Source organism: Lepidochelys kempii, chromosome 10, assembly GCF_965140265.1.
Source record: "Lepidochelys kempii isolate rLepKem1 chromosome 10, rLepKem1.hap2, whole genome shotgun sequence".
NCBI classification, from domain to species: Eukaryota; Metazoa; Chordata; order Testudines; family Cheloniidae; genus Lepidochelys; species Lepidochelys kempii.
In genome coordinates this window covers 58488720-58511640 of record NC_133265.1, presented here as the reverse complement: position 1 = coordinate 58511640, position 22921 = coordinate 58488720, and the positions used below count along the sequence as shown (strand labels likewise).

General features: G+C 42.9%; 1 protein-coding gene across 4 annotated transcripts in view; it reads left to right on the top strand.

The window, feature by feature from the left end:
* LIPC (lipase C, hepatic type) overlaps window positions 1-16117 on the top strand; it is a 118099-nt gene extending 101982 nt beyond the window's left edge. For 3 of the 4 annotated variants that reach the window (XM_073303754.1, XM_073303755.1, XM_073303753.1), the window contains 5 exons: window positions 1284-1517; window positions 3043-3285; window positions 9365-9485; window positions 10976-11194; window positions 14977-16117. In XM_073303754.1, the coding sequence (XP_073159855.1) occupies window positions 1284-1517; window positions 3043-3285; window positions 9365-9485; window positions 10976-11194; window positions 14977-15100 (941 nt within the window). In that variant the 3' untranslated portion in view covers window positions 15101-16117. The remainder of the gene's footprint in view (window positions 1-1283; window positions 1518-3042; window positions 3286-9364; window positions 9486-10975; window positions 11195-14976) is intronic. The other variant, XM_073303756.1, reaches the window with a different exon arrangement.
* The last annotated feature ends 6804 nt before the right edge of the window (window positions 16118-22921 follow it).

The window sequence follows — 22921 nt, the reverse complement described above, 5'->3', positions numbered from 1 at the left end:
AGATTCAGTTTTGAAGCTTCTCCCACTGGTGTAGAAACTGGGCTGAAATTCTTCTAAGCACAGAATCTTAGGATATCCAGTACTTACGTGTTCTGAATTGGAAGAATTACAGCAAGGATCTTTCTTCTAATATTTCTGTACACCATCTTCCAGCCTGAGTCCAAACCAGGGAAGTGCAGAGGTCCAAAAGCATCAACCTAAGGATTCCACTCAAGTATGGTTCAAGTTCTGGGCAAAGGTTCAGAGTGCTTCTTATTTTATCCTAAGTAGTTTGGCCATCCCTAGCAGGAACCCTCAATATACCCTTTACCCTTTAAGGGTGAGCAAGTGAGAAAATGCTTAAAATAATTAAAATACATTATTTCTAAATATAATTAGGTATATTCTTCAGTAGCACTGAAATAAGCTTGCAACAATAATCTCCATTAACTGAACACTGAATGGAAAATATCTACAAAAATTGGCCACACATTCATTATAGCCAACTTTACTTTTAATACACATGTGCCAATTCTGCTCCCATTAGACAAGGGGATTAGCAGGACTATCCAAGCAGCGTCTGGCCCAGAGTAGTCTTCTAGACACAGAAAAGCAGCTAAAAATGTACATGGGACATTAAAAAAAATTAGTTCTTCAATAGCCCTCAGAAAGTAAGGTGATAGGCACCTTGGAAAAATATTTAATAAACTAAATCTAACACTCCAAGTCTGGAATATTTTTTCTAAAGAGGGATAATTATTAGCCTTGAAGTACAGTCATTTGATGGTGGAGAATCATTCTGAATAAAAATAGCTAACCAGACACCAGAAGCCTTTCTATAAACAAACCAAACATTATGAAGTCTCAGGTCTCCAATGTAAGGTAAAAGTCAAGCTTAATGTGGAACACCTGTCTGCAATAGGGCCTCTGCCATGTGTGACCTCTGCAGGATTTAAAAACCAAAATTAAGTAAACACCCACCCAAGCAGACGTAGTGGCAGTGAACACGGCTTGTCTACAACAAACACATCTATCTCTTCAGGCTAGTGTCCTTGTATATATAGCAATTACTGTTTGTTAGTGTCTATATTTGCTTTTAACTCTTTGGGTGTAGTTGTGTTCCCCCTACTCGTGGCCTTTTTGTCCCTAGTCTTGTTTCTTAGCATAAAGAAGGCAAGCCGTCACTAAAAGTCCGGGCAGTCATAGAGTGTGTTTTTCTCAGTTTTATGGTATTAATTTCATAACTTCTTCTGGTAAATCAAATCTACTGTAACTCTCAAACAGATTATTTGCATTTATTGTAGGCCTTGACCCCGCTGGTCCTTTGTTTGAAGGAATGTCACCAACAGACCGTTTATCTCCAGATGATGCAAACTTTGTAGATGCAATTCATACATTTACTCAACAGCACATGGGTCTCAGCGTAGGGATCAAGCAGCCAGTGGCACATTTTGACTTTTATCCCAATGGAGGCACCTTTCAACCTGGCTGCCACATCATGCATGTGTATAATCACATTGCACAGTATGGAATCACTGGTAAGAAGTGCTTTTTGTCATGTCAAGGAAGCATTGCAGTCTGACTGACAGCAGCTCTGAGAAACTTCTAAATGTCCATATGCAATTAAATAGCCTAAAGTATCACCCAATATAAACAACATACTGTAAAAGGGAGCTTTTCTTAGCTAGAAACTGATTACCTGATTTTTAAGATGCTCTAAGCACCCACAGTTCACATTGACTTGAGTGAGAGCTCTGGGCACTTAGCACCTCTGAAAATTAGGACAAAAGCATCCTACTATCAACCAATTTGGAATGAGTCCAAGGATACTTATTTTGGGTACTGAGGCAAGAGGAGAGTTTACCCTAATTAAGACAGATACATTTACAATGCAATTAGTTATTTAAAATCAAATAAAATTCAGTACTGTACTACTTACCTCCCCGAATTATCTCCCCCCTTGCTACCCTCACAACTCTCAGGCACTACCCTGCAAAGTGGACAAACTCGCTCGCTCTCTCTCTAGGACCTTATTGCCAATTAGACAAGTAACAATCTAAGTTTTATATATAGAAGCTCTGTCCTAGTGTAGCGCAATGTAAATGTACAGAGACACCCCCGAAGGAGGTTGTAACTGCTGCAATATACTGCCGGAAGATAAGGCACTCATGCAGAGTGACAATTAGAATGATTTGCTGAAACACCAGAACAGGGCAGAGTTTGCCCAGCATACTGCATTCCAAAACATTTTCAGCTGTTCTCACAATACCAAGAAATAAAGCTATTAGATAGCCCATATCTGGCTTCAGCAGCTATGAATTAGGAAGCTCATGAGTGAGGATGTGTTTTCATAGTCTACCATGGTATATAACCACACAGAGAGGAAAATAAGATCTAAAACTGTAATACTAAAGGAAAAGACTGTTAAAAATTACTTTTAAATTGAAGGCTGTTGATAGCAGCATGAAGAATAAGTACCCTAGTGTCAGGCTTGTTTCTCAACAATTTACTGTGGGAATAATGCATTCATGTTGTTCCTGTTGAACAACAACAGCTGCAAATGTGATTCATCAGGGAGGTTAGTCACTTAAATAGGTGTACGATATGCCAGGTATTACAGGAACAACCAAAGTGCAGCACAGCGTTCTGCAGTGCAGCCCACAGTGGCTGTCCTCTTTAATATGAAGTGAAGTCTGAAAAGACTACAGATACCAGCATGCTATGTTCCATATGGAACAGCCAAGATGGGGCATTGCATTCTGGTATCTGTAGTCTGAACAATTTTATTAAAGAAGAGGATGTGTACAATCTGTTCCATTTTGTACACATTAGTTCCTGCTACGTTTGCCAGCTCAGTCAGATAGTGTTTGGATGCTCCTTGATAGAATTAAGAATTCTACATGTGTCTCTGCGGGGATTGTCTAACTGATAGGATTTAGTAGTAAATATGATGTGTTGAGAAGGATCAATAAGATTTACATGGCAGCTTACTACACTGCTTTGTAACTGGCATGGGAAGTGGGGGCACAGGAATGTCAAGGGTTTTGCTATTATATTTTCCAGGGATCACTCAGACAGTGAAATGTGCACACGAGAGGTCGGTTCATCTGTTCATTGACTCTCTACTGCATGATGATAAGCAAAGCATGGCCTACTGGTGCAACGATATCCAAACCTTTGACAAAGGAATGTGCCTCAGTTGTAGGAAGAACCGTTGCAACACCCTGGGCTACAACATCAGAAAGGAGAGGCTCCAGAGGAACAGACGGCTCTTTTTGAAAACACGAGCACATGCGCCTTTCAAAGGTTAGTAGGTACACTTGCTCAGGAGCCCAACTAGAAAATGAAGTGAAAAATTAACTAGGTTTTTGGATCTTGTTAAGTCATTTGCCTAAGTGATAAAATCACTAGGTCAAAATCAGTTTGTCCAGATAGTTGTGAATCCTAGTGGGCTTTTCCCCCCAGCCATTCCCTCAAGAGCTCTCTTAATATTTTAATGGGAGAAGCAAGTTGCATGCTTATCACACAGTAACTGTGGATTCGTGGTTTCTAAGCTGCTCAGGTCCTGATCTGCAGAATTTTCTTATAGCTAACTCAAACCGAACAATTGGTATAGCATATGCAGGCTGCCAGCCAAGCCAAAAAAAAAACCCCATAATTGCTCAGGGAGACCTGTAAGACCTCCCATTCTGACTGTGGTACAAATTTTATCTGTAATTAGTCTATAGCAGACATACAAATGATTACTTTTCAAACAGAAGACAGAACAGAATAGTGTGGGTTTTTATAGGGTGGAATTGTAGAACTAAAATGAAGCTACTGGAATTCTAGAGTTATCTTCATTAAATCACTTTGTCAGGAGCACAATAACAGCTCACTATTTGAATTTGGAGAGAAAACACATACATAATTACACCAATTACTATTGGGGGGGGTGGAAATAGGTCTGATAGAGAATTACGGAATAGAGGCCTATCTGCACTATAAAAATTGTCAAGGGACCTGGTTACATACTAACTACAACATGAGTTCTCAGCTTTGGGACTGAGGGATGGGAGGATGGGAACTGGTATCAGGGGTTCAAAGCCACCATACCCTTTCCATATTGCTATCAGTAAGGGAGGTCTTAGAATGGAAGGGGTTAAGAACCACTGAGTTACAACACAGTGAACACACAGTCCCATCTTGTAGTGTAGCTGGGTCCATGCTAATGACTTGGAAACACAGTAAGAGCCCATCTACACTGCAAGACAGAATCAGGTTTAACCATGTCCCAGGGCTATTGTGCTGTAACCATGTCCACTGACACAATTGCTTTTGTAGTGTAAACGGGCATTGGGTGAGAGTTTGAAATAGTAAAGTAAAGAACACACCTCTTTTCATCACCCCCAAGGTCTTTGGTGGCATCCAGTTACCTCTCGAAATCAGGACTGAGTCCTCCAGCCCAGGTCATTTCCTACAAATAGTTCTTACAGTAGTTAAGATGACTTAACTGCAGGTGGCAGACACACACCATCCCATTCCTGACCCCCACAGCTGTGTGGGGGTGACAGGGCATTGGATAGTCAGGGGCAGCCAGAGTAAGAGAGGGGAAGGAAAGGCAAAGGCTGGCAGCTTGGGGAGGATGTAGGAGGAGGAGCCAGGAACAGGCTCCTCCCCTTCCCCCCACTCGACAGCTCCTCCCCTTTCTCCTGCTGCTGCTGCCACCTGCTGGCTCCAAGCTCACAGGAACTAAAAAGAAAGAGGCAGAAGAGCACTGAGGTCAGAGGAGAGAACGTCTCTCTGTCCTCAGGGCTGTTGCCTGCATCACAGAGCATCCAGCAGCGTGGGAATTGCAGGGGAAAGCCTGTGCTACAGGAGATTCTGCTGGGACTCCACAGATGCAATGTGTGCCATGGGCAGTCTGGCCCACATGGTCTCACATGCTGTTAAAGAGAATATGAGAATTGTCTGAAGGAGACACTGTGTTCAGTCCTTCTCCCTCTTTTCAGAAATAAGCTATTTATTGTCACCACTTTGGATGCTGAGAGGTTGCCAGAGGGAAAGGGGATGCCCACATAGTTTGCACATCCCTAGAACAAGCTCTGCTTATGTACAGAACTACTGAGTTTTGCTGCTTATATTTTGCAGTATGATGTCCCCAGTGCTCAATGTATAATTCAATGTAATGCTTTCACACACATTTGGCTTCTTTTGAAAGATTTTTGGAAACCCTTCCTCTAATCCTAGTTTAAAATGAATAGCATTTACTCCAAATGGGGAGGCTACAAGCACAGCTCTGTCTCAGCTACTCAGACTGGACTGGATTTAATCCATATGAAAACAGAAAAAAGTTGACATTTTCTGAATTTCCTATTTTATTTTATTTTTAATTATGTGGTAAGCTAACTGTCATGGAACACATCACTCACCACCGGACAGGTGCCTCCTCCTGGTTGTTCTGGAGATTAGCTCAAGGCCAACACCCCATCTGTGGTCTGCACCCCATCACTCCTTCTCCGCAGTCCACCTGCAACCCTCTCACAGCATCAGGAGCCACTGCATCCTATTCATGGTTCAGTCCCCTAGCCATGTGACTATCCATGTTCCCCTCTTCTGTGGGAGTTTAGTTCCTAGTCCAACCACTTCCCCAGTGGTGACTGCAGTCAATTGTCCTGCTACGTCCCCAGTGGCAAGTGGGAGGGACCCAGGCCTGCTCTCTACTCTGGGTCCCAGCCCAGGGACCCTCTGAATTGCAGTCACTTACTGCAGTCCTTTGCCTCTACTATTGCTACTACATTTCCCTAGGCCACTTCCTCAGTCTCAGCAGCCCATCCGGAGCGCTCTCTCTTCTCCCCAGGTTCCTGCCTGCATTGCTTTGTCCGAGATGCTACAGGATTGCAGCCTACTCCAGACACAGTGCTCCCTCCTCAAGCTCCAGGCAGCTATAGCCCTGCTCTTCACTGAGGCTCTTTTTATATGGGCCTGCTGGGCCTTGATTGGCCGCTCCTCACAGCCCCTCTCCTATTGGCTGCTTTTTGCCACAGCCACTCTAGGGCTCTATTAACCCCTTACAGGCCAGTGTGGGGCGGATGCCCTATCACACTGCTCAAAATATATTTTGACATTTTAGGAGCCCCTAAGCAGTCACTCTTCATTAGTTCTTCAAAGCAAAAATTTATTTTGGGTCAGCATAGTAAGATCACCTTCAGGATCCATGATTAAACACTGCTTTTACGGTAAGGAATCTACTGACAAATGTATCTTGGCAAAAGAAAAGATCATTGGTATTGTTTTCTTACTGGCATCTGGAACTCTTTTCTTACCATAAGCCTTAACTCTGTTGTTCCCAATGACTTTAATTTCACTTTTAAAGACATACTGCAGTTCAATTCCTGGAACTATTCCTGATGTGAAAAAAAAGAAAAAGCCATTCTCACAGACTCTTGGGATACCAAAAGGTCAATGCCTTAACAAGAGCTTTCTTTCATAGTAGCTGCAAAACAGTCCAACAATTGTGTAAGAATCTGTATCAAGTGATCCTGAAACACTTTCCCAAGAATGCTCTAAAGATCATGTGAAAAACTCAGACAGCAAATAATTAAGAAGCTCAGTGTTATACTTCCTCATAATCTTAGTTTCTTTATGAAACTGGACATTCTATTCTTCAAGTTAATGATAGTGTATCCAGGCCTGAAAGCTGACCTGATTTCATTAAAAAGATAGCAGTTGTAAGAAGATAACACGTTTATAATAGCGCCTTTCATCCTGAAAGGTCAGTGTGTTGTACAGACCGCATGTATGTACGTAGCGGGGTCACTCACTTGCCACTGAACTGCAGCCATTCTGTGCAAGTGACGCTACACATCAGTTTTAAGGAGGGGGAGTGAATACTTTTCCATAAAAAGAAAAGGAGTGCTTGTGTCTCACGAAAGCTTATGCTCAAATAAATTGGTTAGTCTCTAAGGTGCCACAAGTCCTCCTTTTCTTTTTGCGAATACAGACTAACACGGCTGCTACTCTGAAACCTACCTTTCCATAATAACTACCAGGCAGGATTGGATAATAGCATGGAATTACCTGATCTGTAATTTGACCAGGAGAGCAGGATAAACATCTAACTCTTGCTAAATGTGCCCTGGAGGCGTGAATGCCCCAAATTAGTCAGGACATCTGTTACAGGTCTTATCCAGCAGATGGCTAGAAAAAAACAACCTTCATCCTGTGGGGACAGTGAAAGGGTTTTTGCCTTTAGCTTTTGCAGAAATATATTAGAAATATATATTCATAACATGAATCTCCTTCTCAAGTCTCCAAGATCTGTGCAGGCCCAGCTTTAATTTTACATGGTTATAAGCACAGCATTTGTAAGAGGTGCAGTCTGATCAGTGTGGTCTCATGTACCACAGTAGGTTAAAATCTATTTTTAAATGATAGATATGGTGTTTAGTGGATGGATGGGTTTGGATACTTAGCCAAACCAACCAAGGGACCCATTCTATCCACCTCTCCAACCTCTAGGTCAGGGGAGGACAAACGATGGCCTGGGGGCTGCATCCAGCCCTTCAGACATTTTAATTTGGCATTCGAGCTCCAGCCAGGGAGTGGAGTCAGGGGCTTGCCCCGCTCTGTGCATGCCGGGGCTCCCCGCTCCACACTATGCATAGAGGTAGCCAGGGGGCTCCGCATACTGCCCCCGCAGCTCCCATTGGCCAGCAATTGTGGCCAATGAGAGTTGCAGGGGCAGCACCTGCAGATGAGACAGCGCGGAGAGCCACCTGGCCACACCTCTGTGTAGGAGCCGGAGATAGGACATGCCACTGCTTCCGGGAGCTGCTTGAGGTAAGTGACACCTAGAGCCTACACCCCTGCCCCAGCCCTGATCCCCCCTCCCACCCTCCAAACCCCTCGGTCCCAGCCCAGAGCATCCTTCTGCGCCCCCAACCTCTCATCCCCAGCCCCACGCCAGAATCCACACCCCCAGCCAAAACCCTCACTCCCTCCTGCACCCCAACCCCCAATTTAGTGAGCATTTATGGCCCGCCATAAAATTTCCATACCCAGATGTGGCCCTCGGGCCAACAAGTTTGCCCACCCCTGCTCTAGGTGCTGCTCCAAGCAGCATATAGGGGCCACATAGAAAGGGCAAAGTGCCAAGGAAAATTCCCCCAAAGCACACAGGATCAGTAAGACTGGCATAATACTATAATACAGCCGTGTTAGTCTGTATTCGCAAAAAGAAAAGGAGGACTTGTGGCACCTTAGAGACTAACCAATTTATTTGAGCATAATACTGGCATAATACTGGCATAAGCCTATACTATCCCCTTCCAAGCCCCAGCCTGGAAGGGTGGGCCTGCTGAAGGAAGGTGTGTTTGCCCATAGGGCTCAGTGTTATAGGGCATATCAACAACTCATCACTGTTATGTTTCTTAATTTAAAGCCAGTTGATGTACTGGGGGTAGATGGAGAGTCATCTTGCTCAGAAATCCTCTGATAGACAGTACTATATGAATGCTTTCATCAGCGGATAATGGCTTTTCCAAATGAAACTACTTCTGTTACCATTACTTCTGACAGGCTGACCGGGCAGAGGATAGACAAAGTTGGGCATTCAAAGCTGTATGGCACAATTTGCACACACAGTCAGACAATGATTTTCTGCAATTTGCTACATGTGAAAACAACATATGACATTTACACTGATGATATCTCAGCCACTCTTTTCTACAACTGCATCACTTTTTCAGTTCAAAGACTTTCCCAAACCCTCTTCTTCTAGAACCCATCAAACCTCAAAGCAGTAATGACATATTTCTTCTTTCAATGTGTTGAACAAAGTCATATTTTGAACAAAGTCATATTGTGAACAGATACGTGTTAAGCACAATGTATCATTATGCCATCAAGAACAGTCATCTGTTCTGCTGGGAGATGTTCCAGCAGATCCCAGTGAGCAAGGCTGACATCCAGAAGAGCGTTCTCAATCCATGTGACTACACCACTGCCCTTTCCAGTCCACAGAAGGATTTCTATCTATACAGCTGTACAGAATCCAGGGAAGTCAGACCAGGAACTGCCTGCTTACTCTCTGTGACACACATCAGAAATTCTCAGAATTAAATCTTATGAAATCTGAAAGATTTCCCACAGAAAACTCCCCCCACCCATTTCCCCTACATCACACCACTAAAGAGAGCAGTGGGGACCCAAAAACGTGTCAGCTAACGCTGTTTGGCAATGATTGACAGCTGCTGACTTTTGTAATGGTGACCAATGCATTTGATAAAATAAATAAAAGGGAAACGATTTTCAAGTGTCTGCTCTGAACTGCAAACTTCTGCTATCACATGAGTATGCTGCCTGCATGACTGTGACTCACCTTGCAATTTCTTCTCCTGTGCAGTTTACCATTATCAATTCAAGATACACTTCATCAATGAAATTCAAGAGAAACAGGTAGAACCAACTTTTACCGTCTCTCTGACAGGCACTAAAGAAGATGCTGAAAATCTCCCCATCACGCTGTGAGTATTAGACACAAAGTCCCTATTTTATGGTGGTGAAAAATGAGGCCACGTTTTCTAATACAGGCTCACTTATATAATAAATATGCATCATTTGTTCTGAATTGCCTGGTTTAGTAGTCTTCAATAGAGACGAACTGGAAATCATGCAAAACAAAAAAATCCAACAGCCTTTTACAATGTTCATGCAAGTCTTGGTATGAAAAGTCACTATAAAATAGACTAGTCAATCTTAGAAGTTTTCTTGAACATTGAGTACGGCATCCTATCCAGTCAAGTTCAGTCCATCCCAGGATGAGCAGTTGTAGAATGCTGGGTCTATTTTGTGCAGTTAAAAGGCAATTTAACTAGAATGGGAGGTTCACCGGTAACGGTGGCTGTTGTCATGAGCCTAGGCAACATACAGAGATACTGTGTAGTATCTTCTTATGGTGACAGCATGCAGGAAGGAGAAGAGAAGAATATATCCCAAAAGATTCCTCTCCAACCAGGCCCATAGCCAGCTAACCACAGCTGACAGAGCGTTTGTGAAGTGAAGGACACACCCCACTTCCATTGCTATATGTCTTTTAGACTTGACCATTACAGAGAATCTGGATTGATGTAAAAGCAAATGGGAACTTGGGAGGTCCTTCCTGGAGAAACACTGAAACATCTGGTGTAATTCCCCACAGTTTAGACAAGTTTAGGGACATTTCTAATGAGGGATTTTCTGCAAAATCTGGGTGTTCTGTATTTACTGTTTTTCCACCCAGAGTGAGAGGGAGTTGGAGGCTCCTGGTGGGAAAGACCTTCGTGTAGTGAAGAAGAGGCACAGAGGGACTCCTTTTTGGGAAATATTTTCTTCTCCTGTCAGGAGTTGCTGCTGCTCCACAAATAGGCCAGGCTTCTCCCATTACTATCTCCCCGGTTTGTCAAATTCTCACACTTCACCATCCCTGGAGGAGCAGAAGCCCTGGAGGAGCTGTGATTCCCCCAGACCAAGGAGAAGGGAAACACCTTCTGATTTTAGCAATGGAGGGGAACTGCCCCCACCCACTTTGATCCCTATATATATGGACAATAATAACAAGAATTAAGTCCCTCAAGTAAGGTCTTTGAGGCAGGGACTCTCTTTTTGTTTGTTTGTACAGTGCCTAGCACACTGGGGTCCTGGTCCGTGATTGGGACTCCTAGGAACTACTGCAATACAAAGAACAAATAATGTCATCAGTAGCTCAGTGGCTAACGTACTGACCAGTTTGTAAATGGGAAGAGTACAACTTTATTTTAATAGTATATGCAGCACTGCTGTAGAATCTTGCAAGATTGTTTACAGTTAAAACATGCAGAAAGAAAAACACATTTTCTTCAAGTGTTGTTTAGATATTAGTGTCATCTGCTCTACCTCTTCAGATGGAAACCACAGATAGACCTATAATCCAGAAACTATCATTTACACAAAGCACATTTCAGTGTCCAGATCACTTTTGGTGGTTTTGCTTTTACAGCGTTGAAGGCATTACAGGAAATAAAACCTATTCCTTTCTCATCACTCTGGACATCGACATTGGTGAGCTAATGATGATCAAATTCAAATGGGAAGGAACTGCAGTTTGGGAAAATATCTGGGACACAGTTCAAACTATCATCCCCTGGACAAAGGGCAACCGTCGACCAGGACTTATTGTAAAGACAATAAGAGTCAAAGCAGGAGAAACACAGCAAAAGTAGGTGTTATAGAAATCACTTTTTGGAATAATTAAGGAGCAGTGTGGGCACAGATCTTGAATTATCAGATGTAGAATAACTAAGACTACAACTTTTGAGATATGCAAAGAAAATAAACCTCACTTTACTCCAATTCACTAAACACCACCCACTGTGCCTGTCCATCACACTTTTCTGTCTCCCAGATGAGTTTAAATACATCAGTGGGTGGGATAGGGAGACATAAAAGAACTTACAAACTGCTTTGTAGCAATAGAAGGTGCGGGGAGTGGGCTTGGTTTTCACTGGCTACGTATAGAAGAAGCAGGCTTTGGTCTGCTCATATTTTGTGTATGTCGAGTATGAGGAGGGTGACACGGCTGCATCATAAATCCAGTTGTGATTCAAAATAGAGCTGAATTCAAGGATTAACATGCACCTTTAGATATGCCCAGGCTTGAAAAAAATCACAGGATATTTGTAGGCCTAAAACTGAACTTTTTAGATAATTGATTGCTACATGTGGACTCCTGTTCTCTGACAGCAGCCTCTTTACCAGCTGACCTCTTTGGAAGTCGCAACCCACCTAGCAACAAGCTTTGAGCACTTTGGGTATGTCTTCACTGCAGAGTTAACTGGGGCAGTCACCTGTGTTAGCCTAGCCAAGGCATGAGCAGCCACTCTGCAAAGTGATTCAGTCCTCGCTGGTGCAGCACACACCCGTGGGAGTCAGCAGGACTTCTGGGGGCATGTCCCATGGTGCTTTATGCAGCAGGAATCTGAGCTGCTCTCTGATTGTTTCCCAAAGAACTGGGGAAATTGGGAGAACTTGTCTGGCCTTCCAGGCACATGGAGGAATTGTGGAAAGGCCTTTGAGACCTATCAGCACTTGAGTGGTTTCATCTGCAGGCTCATTACAAAGTAGGGGGTCAAGTGAAAATGGTGCTTGAGTCCTAGCATATGCCCCCAGCTTGGACAACTAGCCCTGGTTTTAAGCACCACAAACTCTGGTGAGAGGGTTTTATGTGAGAGAGGATTAGAGACAACACGAAAGTAAGAGCCTAAGTTAACTCTGCAGTGAAGATTTTCCCTAATACAATTGACGACCAAAGGCAGCTTGCTTTTCTTTTTCTTTTTTTACATAGACTGTACCTGTCAGAGTCCCTAGGGACCACACAATATCTTTGAAAAGGCACACATTGTTAACGAATGGGAGCTTTATAAAGACAACTCCTCCCCTTTCCCCCCATCACCTGCCCCAACAATAACTCCCCCCAGGGAAAAGGCAGGGTGCCTTACATCATGCTCAGAAGGGCAACAGAGGAGGAAGCAGATTTCAGAACTACGCAGTCTCCTGGCTGATTATTGATTACATTAATTTAACACAAGAAGTCTGTTTTCTGATAAACTTGGTAGATTTTCTCACATTAGTTTCTTTTGCCCTGGTCCAGTCTCTGACAGATGAGCTGTGTGTGCTGTATTAAAACTTATGTGGAGGCCCCTGCATGGTTGGCTTGTGTGTTAGTGAATTCCTTCCACTACAGAGATAGTGGAATTTCCATGGTGGGTTAAGTATCCACAGACACAGATACTGGAGAGGAAAAGCACCATACATAACACTGATCACTGCCAGTGTTTGGCAGTCACTCCTGCACTCTATGCTGCCATTTGTCTGGTGCTGTAGATGAAGTGATGAATTTTGTCAGGCGAACTGTAAAATCATTGCATTCTGTTTGCTAGGACTTAGATTTTCTTGAATAAAAACTTCTACATGCAAGGTGAGGTTTCATGGTTTTCAAGAGCTATTACAGCATCCCCCGTAGACAAACCATTACAGTACCAGTAACATCAGTGCTTATATTTGTGAAATGGTTTGTCTATTAAAAAAAAAAAAAAAAGGAAAATTTTAGCCAGAAATGTTTGTAATGGCTGCCACTGCTTTAACCTCCTGAGAACTAGCCCTTTTAATTAAGGTTAAATGAGAACAAATTGTCCTACTTTGCAGAAGGCTTCAACCCTGAAGGGACAATTATATTGGTCTTGCTCCAAAGAGCTCAGGAAAGACCTCACAGCCACCAATAATATCTATTGCAGATCATTGAGGGTACCCCTACCATCTGCAGAGCCATAGTTCCCTGGTGCTGATTTGAAAGAGTGACTTACAGAAATTTACATAGTGCTTCAAACCTGAAGAAAAAAATTATACATTTACTTGACCACTATCTTTGTGCTCCTTTTGCTCTTACTCAAAACATTTGTTTTATAAATATTTTCCTCCTCACAGAACAGCATCTCTGACTTGATCCTGCCATAGAGTATTAATCCTGAGTTTTTAACATCTCATGTTGGTATGAAAATGATAATGGACCCGTATTAACTTAGCTCAGTTTGCTGCAGGATCAAATTGGAGAGTAAGACGCATTGGGCATGACAGAGAGACATGGTCCAACCGGAGTTTTGATAGTTTAAGAAAGTGTATACAAAATGTGAAAGGAATATGTGGCTGCTCTGTTTGAAATTCCTAAAGAGGAAGGTTCTTCCCTGACACTGTTGTGTGTGCCAATAATGTGCTGCAAGAGGACTCTCAAAATAGTTCAAAAGAATTACAATACTTGTGTGCTGCTTAGGGATTCCCACTGGAGTAGAAAAGGCTGGGGGTTGGCACCACAAAACTTTGTAGGTGTTTTAGATACAGAAAACAATGCTAAAGGTTGTTGGGTAAGTGGAACTGGATTTTGGTGCTGAGGATGTTGTAATAGGGGCTGACGAGGTGCTATTCTCTTTCTATGCAATCTAGAACTTCATGGGAACTTAAATAACACCGTTGCTGAAATTGTGCTTTGGGGTGAGTGAAAGCTTACTAGGTATTTCTAAAAGGAAGCATAAGGAATACTCAAGGGCAAATCTCTCTTTGAAAGAAATGTAGAGGTGTATTTAAATCATTTACCAAAACTCCCTTGGAGAGACCAAACTGCATGAATTTAATCATTAGCATATTGGGAATTTTAGATTATAAAATACTAGAAGAAACAAACCATATGTTTTGATTAGTCTTCCACTTTCCCAGGCACTTGAACAAACAGTTAACTATATTTTCATATCCACATTTTACCCATTTTAATCATTTGAAACATTTGTTTGTAATGGTTTCATGTGCTAGATTTTCCCTTTGTGTAAAGAGTGGGACACGTGTCAATGAATGCTTTTTCAATAATGCTTCTTAAAGAGCAGAGGAGGGCTGTTCAAGGATGGGCTAAGCTTTCAGCTTCCTTTGAGACCTCATCCTCATAGCCTCAAAATGTTATTATGGCTGCATTTATACAAAGATATTTTCACTAAAATGTCCATCTACTGCTATTAATGTTTCAGCATCACACATGGTAGCAAGAGTGGGAGAACACTAGTGTAGGGGCCAGGCAGCTGCTGCTGTTTTAAGCACCATATTATCTATCAGAACAGATCTACATAACCTGATTCATGCCCCTAGTGGCCATGAGCAAAAATTTCTTCATGAAGACAATACTCACGAGAACTAGCATAAAGTATGGACAAACAGAAAGACCATACAGAAGCAGTAAACTAAATACACAGGAATCACCTATGCCTCACCTACTCCCCCCTACCCTGTTCTAAATACTTTGCTGCCAGATGTACATTCATAATTAAAAGCAAATGAAAACAATTAGGTATCTTATTAAAAAAGCAGAAAAAGAAGTTGAAGTCAAGAATACTATGGGGAACAGAACATTTACACAAAGAAATGTCCAAAAAAGGTAACTTATACTTTGTGTTTTCTATTTAGAATGACATTTTGTTCTCAAAGTGTTGACAACGTGCACCTGCATCCAGCCCAAGAGAAAACTTTTGTGAGATGTGCAAACAGCTCTCGGAGACTAAAGAGAAAATTCAGATTAGCAAGAACATGAACAGAGCTGCCTGTCAAGCATTAGTAAAATCCCACACCTACAACAATAGTTCAAACATTTTAAATATACCAAGTTTAACAAAAAACAATGTACACCAACAGTTCCAGAGGGAACAAGACAAAAATAAAAAATTAATTTTATTTTTGGGATACACCAATATACTGAAATATGCATTTTGTTTGTCCTTAAAGCTATTCCCAAACAGATCAGCTTGCAATTTCTTAGTCAATATCATGTGTTTATATCTAAATTGTTTTGAAATGCGGAAAGATAAAACCTGTTCTGGGGAAATGCAAACATGGTTACTTCAAAAGACTCTTGCTAAAAACTGCCGTTGAACACAAAGGCAGATTTCATGTTGCTGATTCTTTAAAAAGCAATTTGCTTTCCAACTAGACAACTTGGAATAACAACAATTTGCGTACTCCAAGGTAGAAAACAATTTTATTAGCGACAAAACAAGTAGTTCACTGGGGTGAAATAATTCATAGGCTCCATGGGGCAAACCTGAATATTATCAGCTAAAGCATAGTTGAATTACTTACTAATGAACTTGGTGTGTAAATCACTTACTGCAAAAATATTCTTACTGAAGAGAGAAAATTCTCACAACTATAGAAAACTTTTATGAGCTTTTAACTGAATAGCTTGCTAACATTCATGAGCTAAGGAGTTATGAAGGTGACAGGCTCATCCTTGTCTGATACCCAATAAAACTTACAGCGTTATGAGCCAAATAATTGTACCTTTAAGAACATGTTTCATTTAAGTTTATTCTATTGGAAAATGCTTTGCTGTTCAATGTAGTGACAGAAATATTTTAAACTAATTTGCTTTGAAGAAATGCTTAGTGTACATTCCAGCTGATAGTCCCTATTTGCAGTCATGTTCAGTGAACTTCTGCACGTAAATCCTTTTCATCATGCTAGTGTAAACTCTAAAGTTATGTAAAATTTTCACAGTAGACTAACATGATTTACAAATGAAAAATTGTAAAACTTCAGCCATTTTCATTACATTCAGAGAATTATGAAACTTCAAGATTATGTATTTCCATTATTTCCTGTATCAATAGAAAATATGGAAAAAAGAAATAGCCCTAAGTTTCCTTAGAAAATTTTTATTTTCAGTTTATGATTGCATGTGGTAATCAGAAAAATAGTGTTTTGACACTACATTGGTCATTTTGTTATGCCAGAAATCAAAATTTATCATTACAAGTTTGTTTTTACTACTGTGATGTTTAATTTTATTAAAGTCTTTAAGGAATCTGAAATGTTTTTCTCAAATAGTGAAAAATGTTTATGGTTGCTGGTGGTCATGAGGCCTGAAACAAGCCATATCGTCACACCAAAAACAGATAAATGTTAATAAAATATGTACAGAAATTACGAGTCAGGATATTGAAAGATGTGGGAAATCAACAATTTAGGCAGATCTATCAATCTTTAAATTAGTGAGCAATTACTAAGGGCAGGTGTACACTACAAAATTAAGACTACCTAAATTACGTTGATATTCAGCTGCCTCAGTAATTAAATCACTTTTGCATGTCCACACTATACTCTTTGGGTCAGCAGTGTATGACCTCACTACCAGTGCTTGCATCAAGGCAGAGAGCAGTGCACCAGGGGTAGCTATCCCACTGTGCAACTTGCCACCACCTAGTGCAGGGTATTTTGGGAAGGGATTGCAATGCTTCATGGGGGCAAAGGAGTTGTGCATGGGTGATGGGGACCATGCTTTCAATGTCTCATGATGCGATAAAATTTTGGAATAGAGAAAACTGCATCCCATGATGTTTCGCACCTCTTTTCAAAAGCCCCACAAACATGCGCCTCTGCCATCACTGGGTGAAGCATGGAGCCCGCCCAGCTCTCCACTATTGTGATGAGTGTTGCGAGCACAATGCACCTGATCATGCAGTATTTGAAGAGCTGCCAGAGGAGCCATAGAGGAACATGATGATTCCTTGGAGGCTAATGTGCTGTAGGACATAGAAACAATTCAAGGTTGTTGTTGGCATTCATGGAGAGGCTGCAGATGGTGCAGCAACACCAAACTGAGACCTGCTCTGACCGTGGAGAAGTGAGTGGCAATCGCTGTGTGGAAGCTTGCAACATCACATTGATTCCCCACAGATGGGTAGCAATTTGGAATTGGGAAATCCACTGTGATGCAAGTGTGCAGGGCCATCAACTGCATCCTGCTACGAAGGACTGAGACTCTGGATGGTTTTGCAGCAATGGGGTTCCCGAACTGCAGCGGGGCGCTAAATGCTATGCATATCCCTATTTTGGCACCAGACCACCTTGCCACAGAGTACATCAACAGAAAGGGCTACTCTTCTATGGCATTGCAAGAGCTGGTGGATTACTGGGGATGCTTTACCGCCATCAATGCAGGATGGTCAGGGAAGGTGCATGACTCACGCATCTTTAAGAACACAGGACTATTCAGAAAGCTGTAAGCAGGGATTTTTTTTTCCAGACCAGAGAATTACCATTGGGGATGTTGAAATGCTTTATAAATACAGGGGAAAGAACAATCATTTTCATTTCACAAACACATACACCAACAGTCTCTCTCACAGGGGAACGTATGTCACCTGTGAATATCTGTCCTCTCCCCCATATGGAATGGTAGGGTAGTGCAGCGGCCCCAGCCACCATATGGAATGTGGAGGGGGGAGGATTTAGGGAGGTCCCAGGATGCAGTTCTCTATAAGCTGCAGAGGGAGGTGCATGGGGCTGTTGAACCTGAAGGCCAACAAGAGTCTCCAGCATGTCTGCTTGAGAAGTGTTAGTAGCTCTTGCTGCACATCTCTCTCCTTTCTCTCTGCTCTTCTCCTCTCCTCTCCACCCCTGTCCATGAGGGTGATCCTCCAAGCCCTGTGCTTGGTATCCGAAGCACCAGAGGCTTGCAAGATCTCTTGCAACATGTCACTGTGTCCTCTTCCTTCTCCTCCTGATCTGGCTGAGCTGCTCTGCTAGTGTGGATGGAGACACCCTCTCAAGGCCACATTTCCACTTGCAAAAGATACCATGCACAGTGGTACTATTGAGAGTGTTTTCACAAGATCAATGGAAACTTGGTCTACACTGAACTTGCTCCCTTGAGCCACACAAGTTACAAACCCTACATTCTCACTTCTCCTTGGGATTCACACAGCATGGCAGCAGTCGCGGGGTGTGGGGGAGAAGGGGGGTGAGTTGGGACAATAAAGCAGGGTAGCTCGTGGGCATGAGTATACATGGATAGGGTAATTGAACTGAATACTGGCACTGTTTTCCACAAGTGGTGGTGATTGTAGCTGACATCTCACTCCTGAATGGAGGCTGAACGGGAACCGCTCCTGCACATGTCCAGAGGCAGACCAGGTCTATATGCTGCTCGCTAGTGTGCTGCAATGGTGCCTGCTTAAGAATTGCTGAGTGACATGGGAAAATGTCCTACCATGGCAGAAGAAATAAGTCAGCCCTCCCCAGAAATCTTCAGCTGAGGATTGCAGGCTACACCCAGGAAAGTTTCCTTGAGATCTCTATGGAGGACTCAAGGGACAGACCAGTGCACGTAAACCAACTCTTCTGCGAGGCTCCCCTCTGCCTAACCATACAGGGGATTGAGACGCAAATAGCGACTTTACCTCCATTGGTTATTTCACTACCTCTTCTAGTACAATTGAAAAAGAGTAAGTGACCAGATGTGCCCCTGCCATATCAAAGCAAACTGCATACTTACCAGAGATTCCTTCCCCTGCATCAGGCTCACCTATGCTGGACTGTAGGGACAGACTAGACTGCCCTGGCATCAAAACAGGTCCTGACTCACCGCACCACTGGATCTGCCCCTCCCCCCATCACTGTCCCCCATAGTCCTCCTCTTTCTCATCCTCTCTGTTTACTTCAGGAGCCTGTGACTCCCACTCCCCTAAGGTATCCACGTGGCTCATGGTGGTAGTGGTAGGGTCTGTGCTGACAACGGCATGCAGCAGTTTGTAAAAGCGGCATGTCTGCAATTGTCAGCCTCCTTTGCCTTCTGGTACACCTGCCACGGGTCCTTGGCTCCCGCACCGCACTGCTGCAGATCCCTTTTGTAGCCCTCCTCTCCCCATGCCCCGAGCAATCTGCTCAGAGATATCGATGTTCCTACGTCTGAATTGGAGCTGTGCCCGCACAGCTTCTTCTCCCCACACATCCAGGAGATCCACCACCTCCTGTGTACTCCACACGTCTGCAGCACGGAGCCAGCCTGGTCAGCTGCTAGGTGAACTCTCCATGCCGACCAAGCAGGAAATGGAAATTCAACAATTTGCAGGGCTTTAAAAGGGGAGGGGCTTGTATCTGTGTACCTGGCTGCCGGGCAGCGGAGTTCAAAGCAGTGACCAGAGTGGTCATGGTAGGGTATTGTGGGACATCTCCGGGAGACCACTAAAGTCAACATAAGCAACACAGCATCTACACTGACATTGTGTCAACCTAAGAACTACGCCTCTTGAGGAGGTGGAATTATTAAGTTAGCAAAGTGGGTGAGTTACATTGGAGGGAGTGACATATTAGTGTAGATCGGGGTTCTCAAACTGGGGGTCATGAGCTGTCAGCCTCCACCCTCACACCCCACTTCACCTCCATTTATAATAGTATTAAATATATTTTAAAAAGTGTTTTAAATTTAAAAGGGAGGGGGGAGTCGCATTCAGAGGCTTGCTGTGTGAAAGGGGTCACCAATACAAAAGTTTGAGAACCACCGGTATAGATGCTTACAGAGTTAGGTCAACATAAGTGGCCTTGTGGGAACTTAGCTCTGTCATGTAGGCCAGGACTAAATGTTGAGGTGGAAACATTTGCTGACAATTCATTAGCAGGGGACTAGACTAGATGACTTCGAGGTCCCTTCCAGCCCTACATTTCTATGATTCTATCTTATTAGCACTCACAGGCTTTTTTAAATAGCTACCATTCATTTAAAATAAGCCATGATCTTAAATTCAGAAACCAAAAGGGTGATCAGTAGCTGGGATATAAGTTGAAGCACACTTAACTGGTGAACAATACACCAGTTTTCTTCCTTGAAAATACACCCAGTTCAGAAGCTGATGTGGCAAAAGCAACAACTACTGGGAATAAGACCCTGATGAGAAGGAAAAAGTCTGCCCCAACTGGCTAAAAGGGCTTTGTGGTCTATGCTGACAGGGACAGATTCTAACCCCAGGAAGAAAATCTTTGGATCTTCAATGGACACAGTAAGTTTTGTGCTTTAATAGGTCTCACTAAAAGAAGAAAGGTTAGATTTTGTTCAGCTCCTGGCACTAAGTTTTTTCTCAGTGCTAGTATCTGATTGCTGCAGAGATCTGACAGTCCAAAATTCAGCCTATGCTTGATACTTGTTCATTATTCTTATGGCTGTGCCTGAATTTCCTCCAGGCCCTGGCAGGCTATGTTCAGTCAAAATCTCTGAAGACTACACTCAAAAGCCATATTAAATAAATCATGCTTGGTATGGCATGATAAAAAGAATCTTAAGGCAAGGGGGTCTGCCCAGACATAGGTGTAATGAAGGATCAATTGCCAATTCTGTTGTCAAGCACCAAAGCCACCAGGGCCAACTGGGTACTACTCAGATATTAACTCAAGCTTTCACTTTTATTGGTAGGACCCTACCAAATTCACAGCTGTAAAATCTGGTCTCCCCCGTGAAATCTGGTCTTTTGTGTACTTTCACCCTTTACTATACAGATACCATAGGGAAGACCAGCATTTCTCAAATTGGGGGTCCTGTCCCAAAAGGGGGGTGCAGGGTTTGCAAGGTTATTGTAGTGGGATTGCGGTATTGCCACCCTTACTTCTGTGCTGCTTTCAGAGCTGGGTGCCCAGAGAGTGGCAGCTGCTGACCAGACGCCCAGCCCCAAAAGCAGTGTCCTGCCAGCAGCAGCGCAGAACTAAGGGGGGCAATGCCATACCAGGCCATCCTGACTGCTGTGCTGCAGCTGATGGCGGCTCTGCCTTCAGAGCTGGGCTCCCGGCCAGCAGCCGCCACTCTCCAGCCGCCCAGCTCTAAAGGCAGCGCCATTGCCAGCAGCAGCGCAGAAGTAAGGGTGGCGATACCATGAACCCCCTTATAAACCTTGCGATCACCCCACAACCCCTTTTCGGTCAGGACCCCTACAGTTACAATACCATGACATTTCAGATTTAAATATCTGAAATAATGAAATTTACAATTTTTAAAATCCTCTGACTGTGAACTTGACCAAAATAGCCCTTGAATTTGGTAGGGCAGTACTTATTGGATCTTTTGAAACATCCTGTATGAGAAAAAAGCTGGTGGGAAAGTGTATGAAAGATCCATGTGGGTGAGTCTTGGGAGACTGAGTCAACTAATAAGGCCTGAATGTCCATCACTCTTGAACAGCAGACACCCACTTTTTGGTTGAATGTTTCTAAGTCAGGAACTGAATCACTGACTTTCCATGATATTTAGGCTTCTAAGTGCCTAAAGGCTCGTCTACAATGCACAGCATGGGGTGTGATTTCTAAAGCATGCTAACAGGTCGTGCACTAACTGGTCCATGTAGACCCTGCTGGTTCTCACTCAAAGTTCCTTAGTATACTTTAACATAGTGCTATGGAACTTTGAGTGAGAACCAGCAGGGTTTACACAGACCAGCCAGTGCATGGAAGTGCGCTTTAGAATTCACACCCCTGTAGTGCACATAATCCCATGGGGTACACAAGCCCTCAGTCACTTTTGAAAATGGGATTTAAGCACTTTTGAAAATTTTACCTCAAGTACCTTGTATTGAGACTTCCCCCTCCAGCATGCTCTCCTTCAAAAAGTGAGATGATATGTGGTTATTCACCACCTCTGAGAGGCCTTCATACCTCTAGGAAGCATGACTCTCTGGACCTTTCAAATGTGGTCCCATGTAACCAAGGGAAAACCAGGGGAGAGTTTACACATGAAATTTGGCTTGTTGCACATACTATACATCATCCAAACAGGCTTAAGAGCAGCTGAATCTCCAGACAGACAATTGTGTATTCCATCTTAGAATAAAAAGGTTCTTCTGATACTTGCGGCTATCTGGTTTCCTAGGTGAATTAGCTCTCTGGTGGAAACAGTGTGGCTTTAAATAAAATTAAGAAAACTGTGTACCTCAACTTCTGACATCTATGTAAGTTAAATCCACCTCTTGCTTTGCTTTGACTATGACATGACCATTGACAGGAAAACGTTAATTCCCTTCCTTCCAGTATCATAAACCACTATACTAACTTGTGAACAGTCTGTGGTGTGTAGACAACGTAAATAGTCCATAGAGCTGTTTCAATAGAAAAATCCCAGGAATTTACAATGAAGGACAAATTTGGATGTGTACGCCGTATGCAGATGTAGAGAGGTCTTGCATTCACTTAGCAGACACCAGATGCTAGTGTCTCCATCTAGAAGCGTACATCTTTACAAAACTACATTTCTCTGAGGTGCTAAAGGGCCCACAACTGTCAATCCCCCTTTTCTTAAAAAAAAAAAGAGTAAAACTGAATATATTCTAAAGAAGAGTTGAAGAAGCAAGTGGTCGGTGGCCATCATATTGTATTGCCAAGTTTATTAAGCTCACCTTGACTGGATTTTTTTCAAGTCCAGGACAGGATAAAGAATGGCTTTTTTGATCAATTCCAACTGTAAATCTCACTAGATTATCTTCAAAATTCATAACAGTTCTATCAAACTAGAAAGTTATGATAATTAAAGACATCCAGTATTCCTTCTAGCTTCCTTGAAGGCTGGAAGAATGTTTGTGTTCAGAGGATACTGAACAAC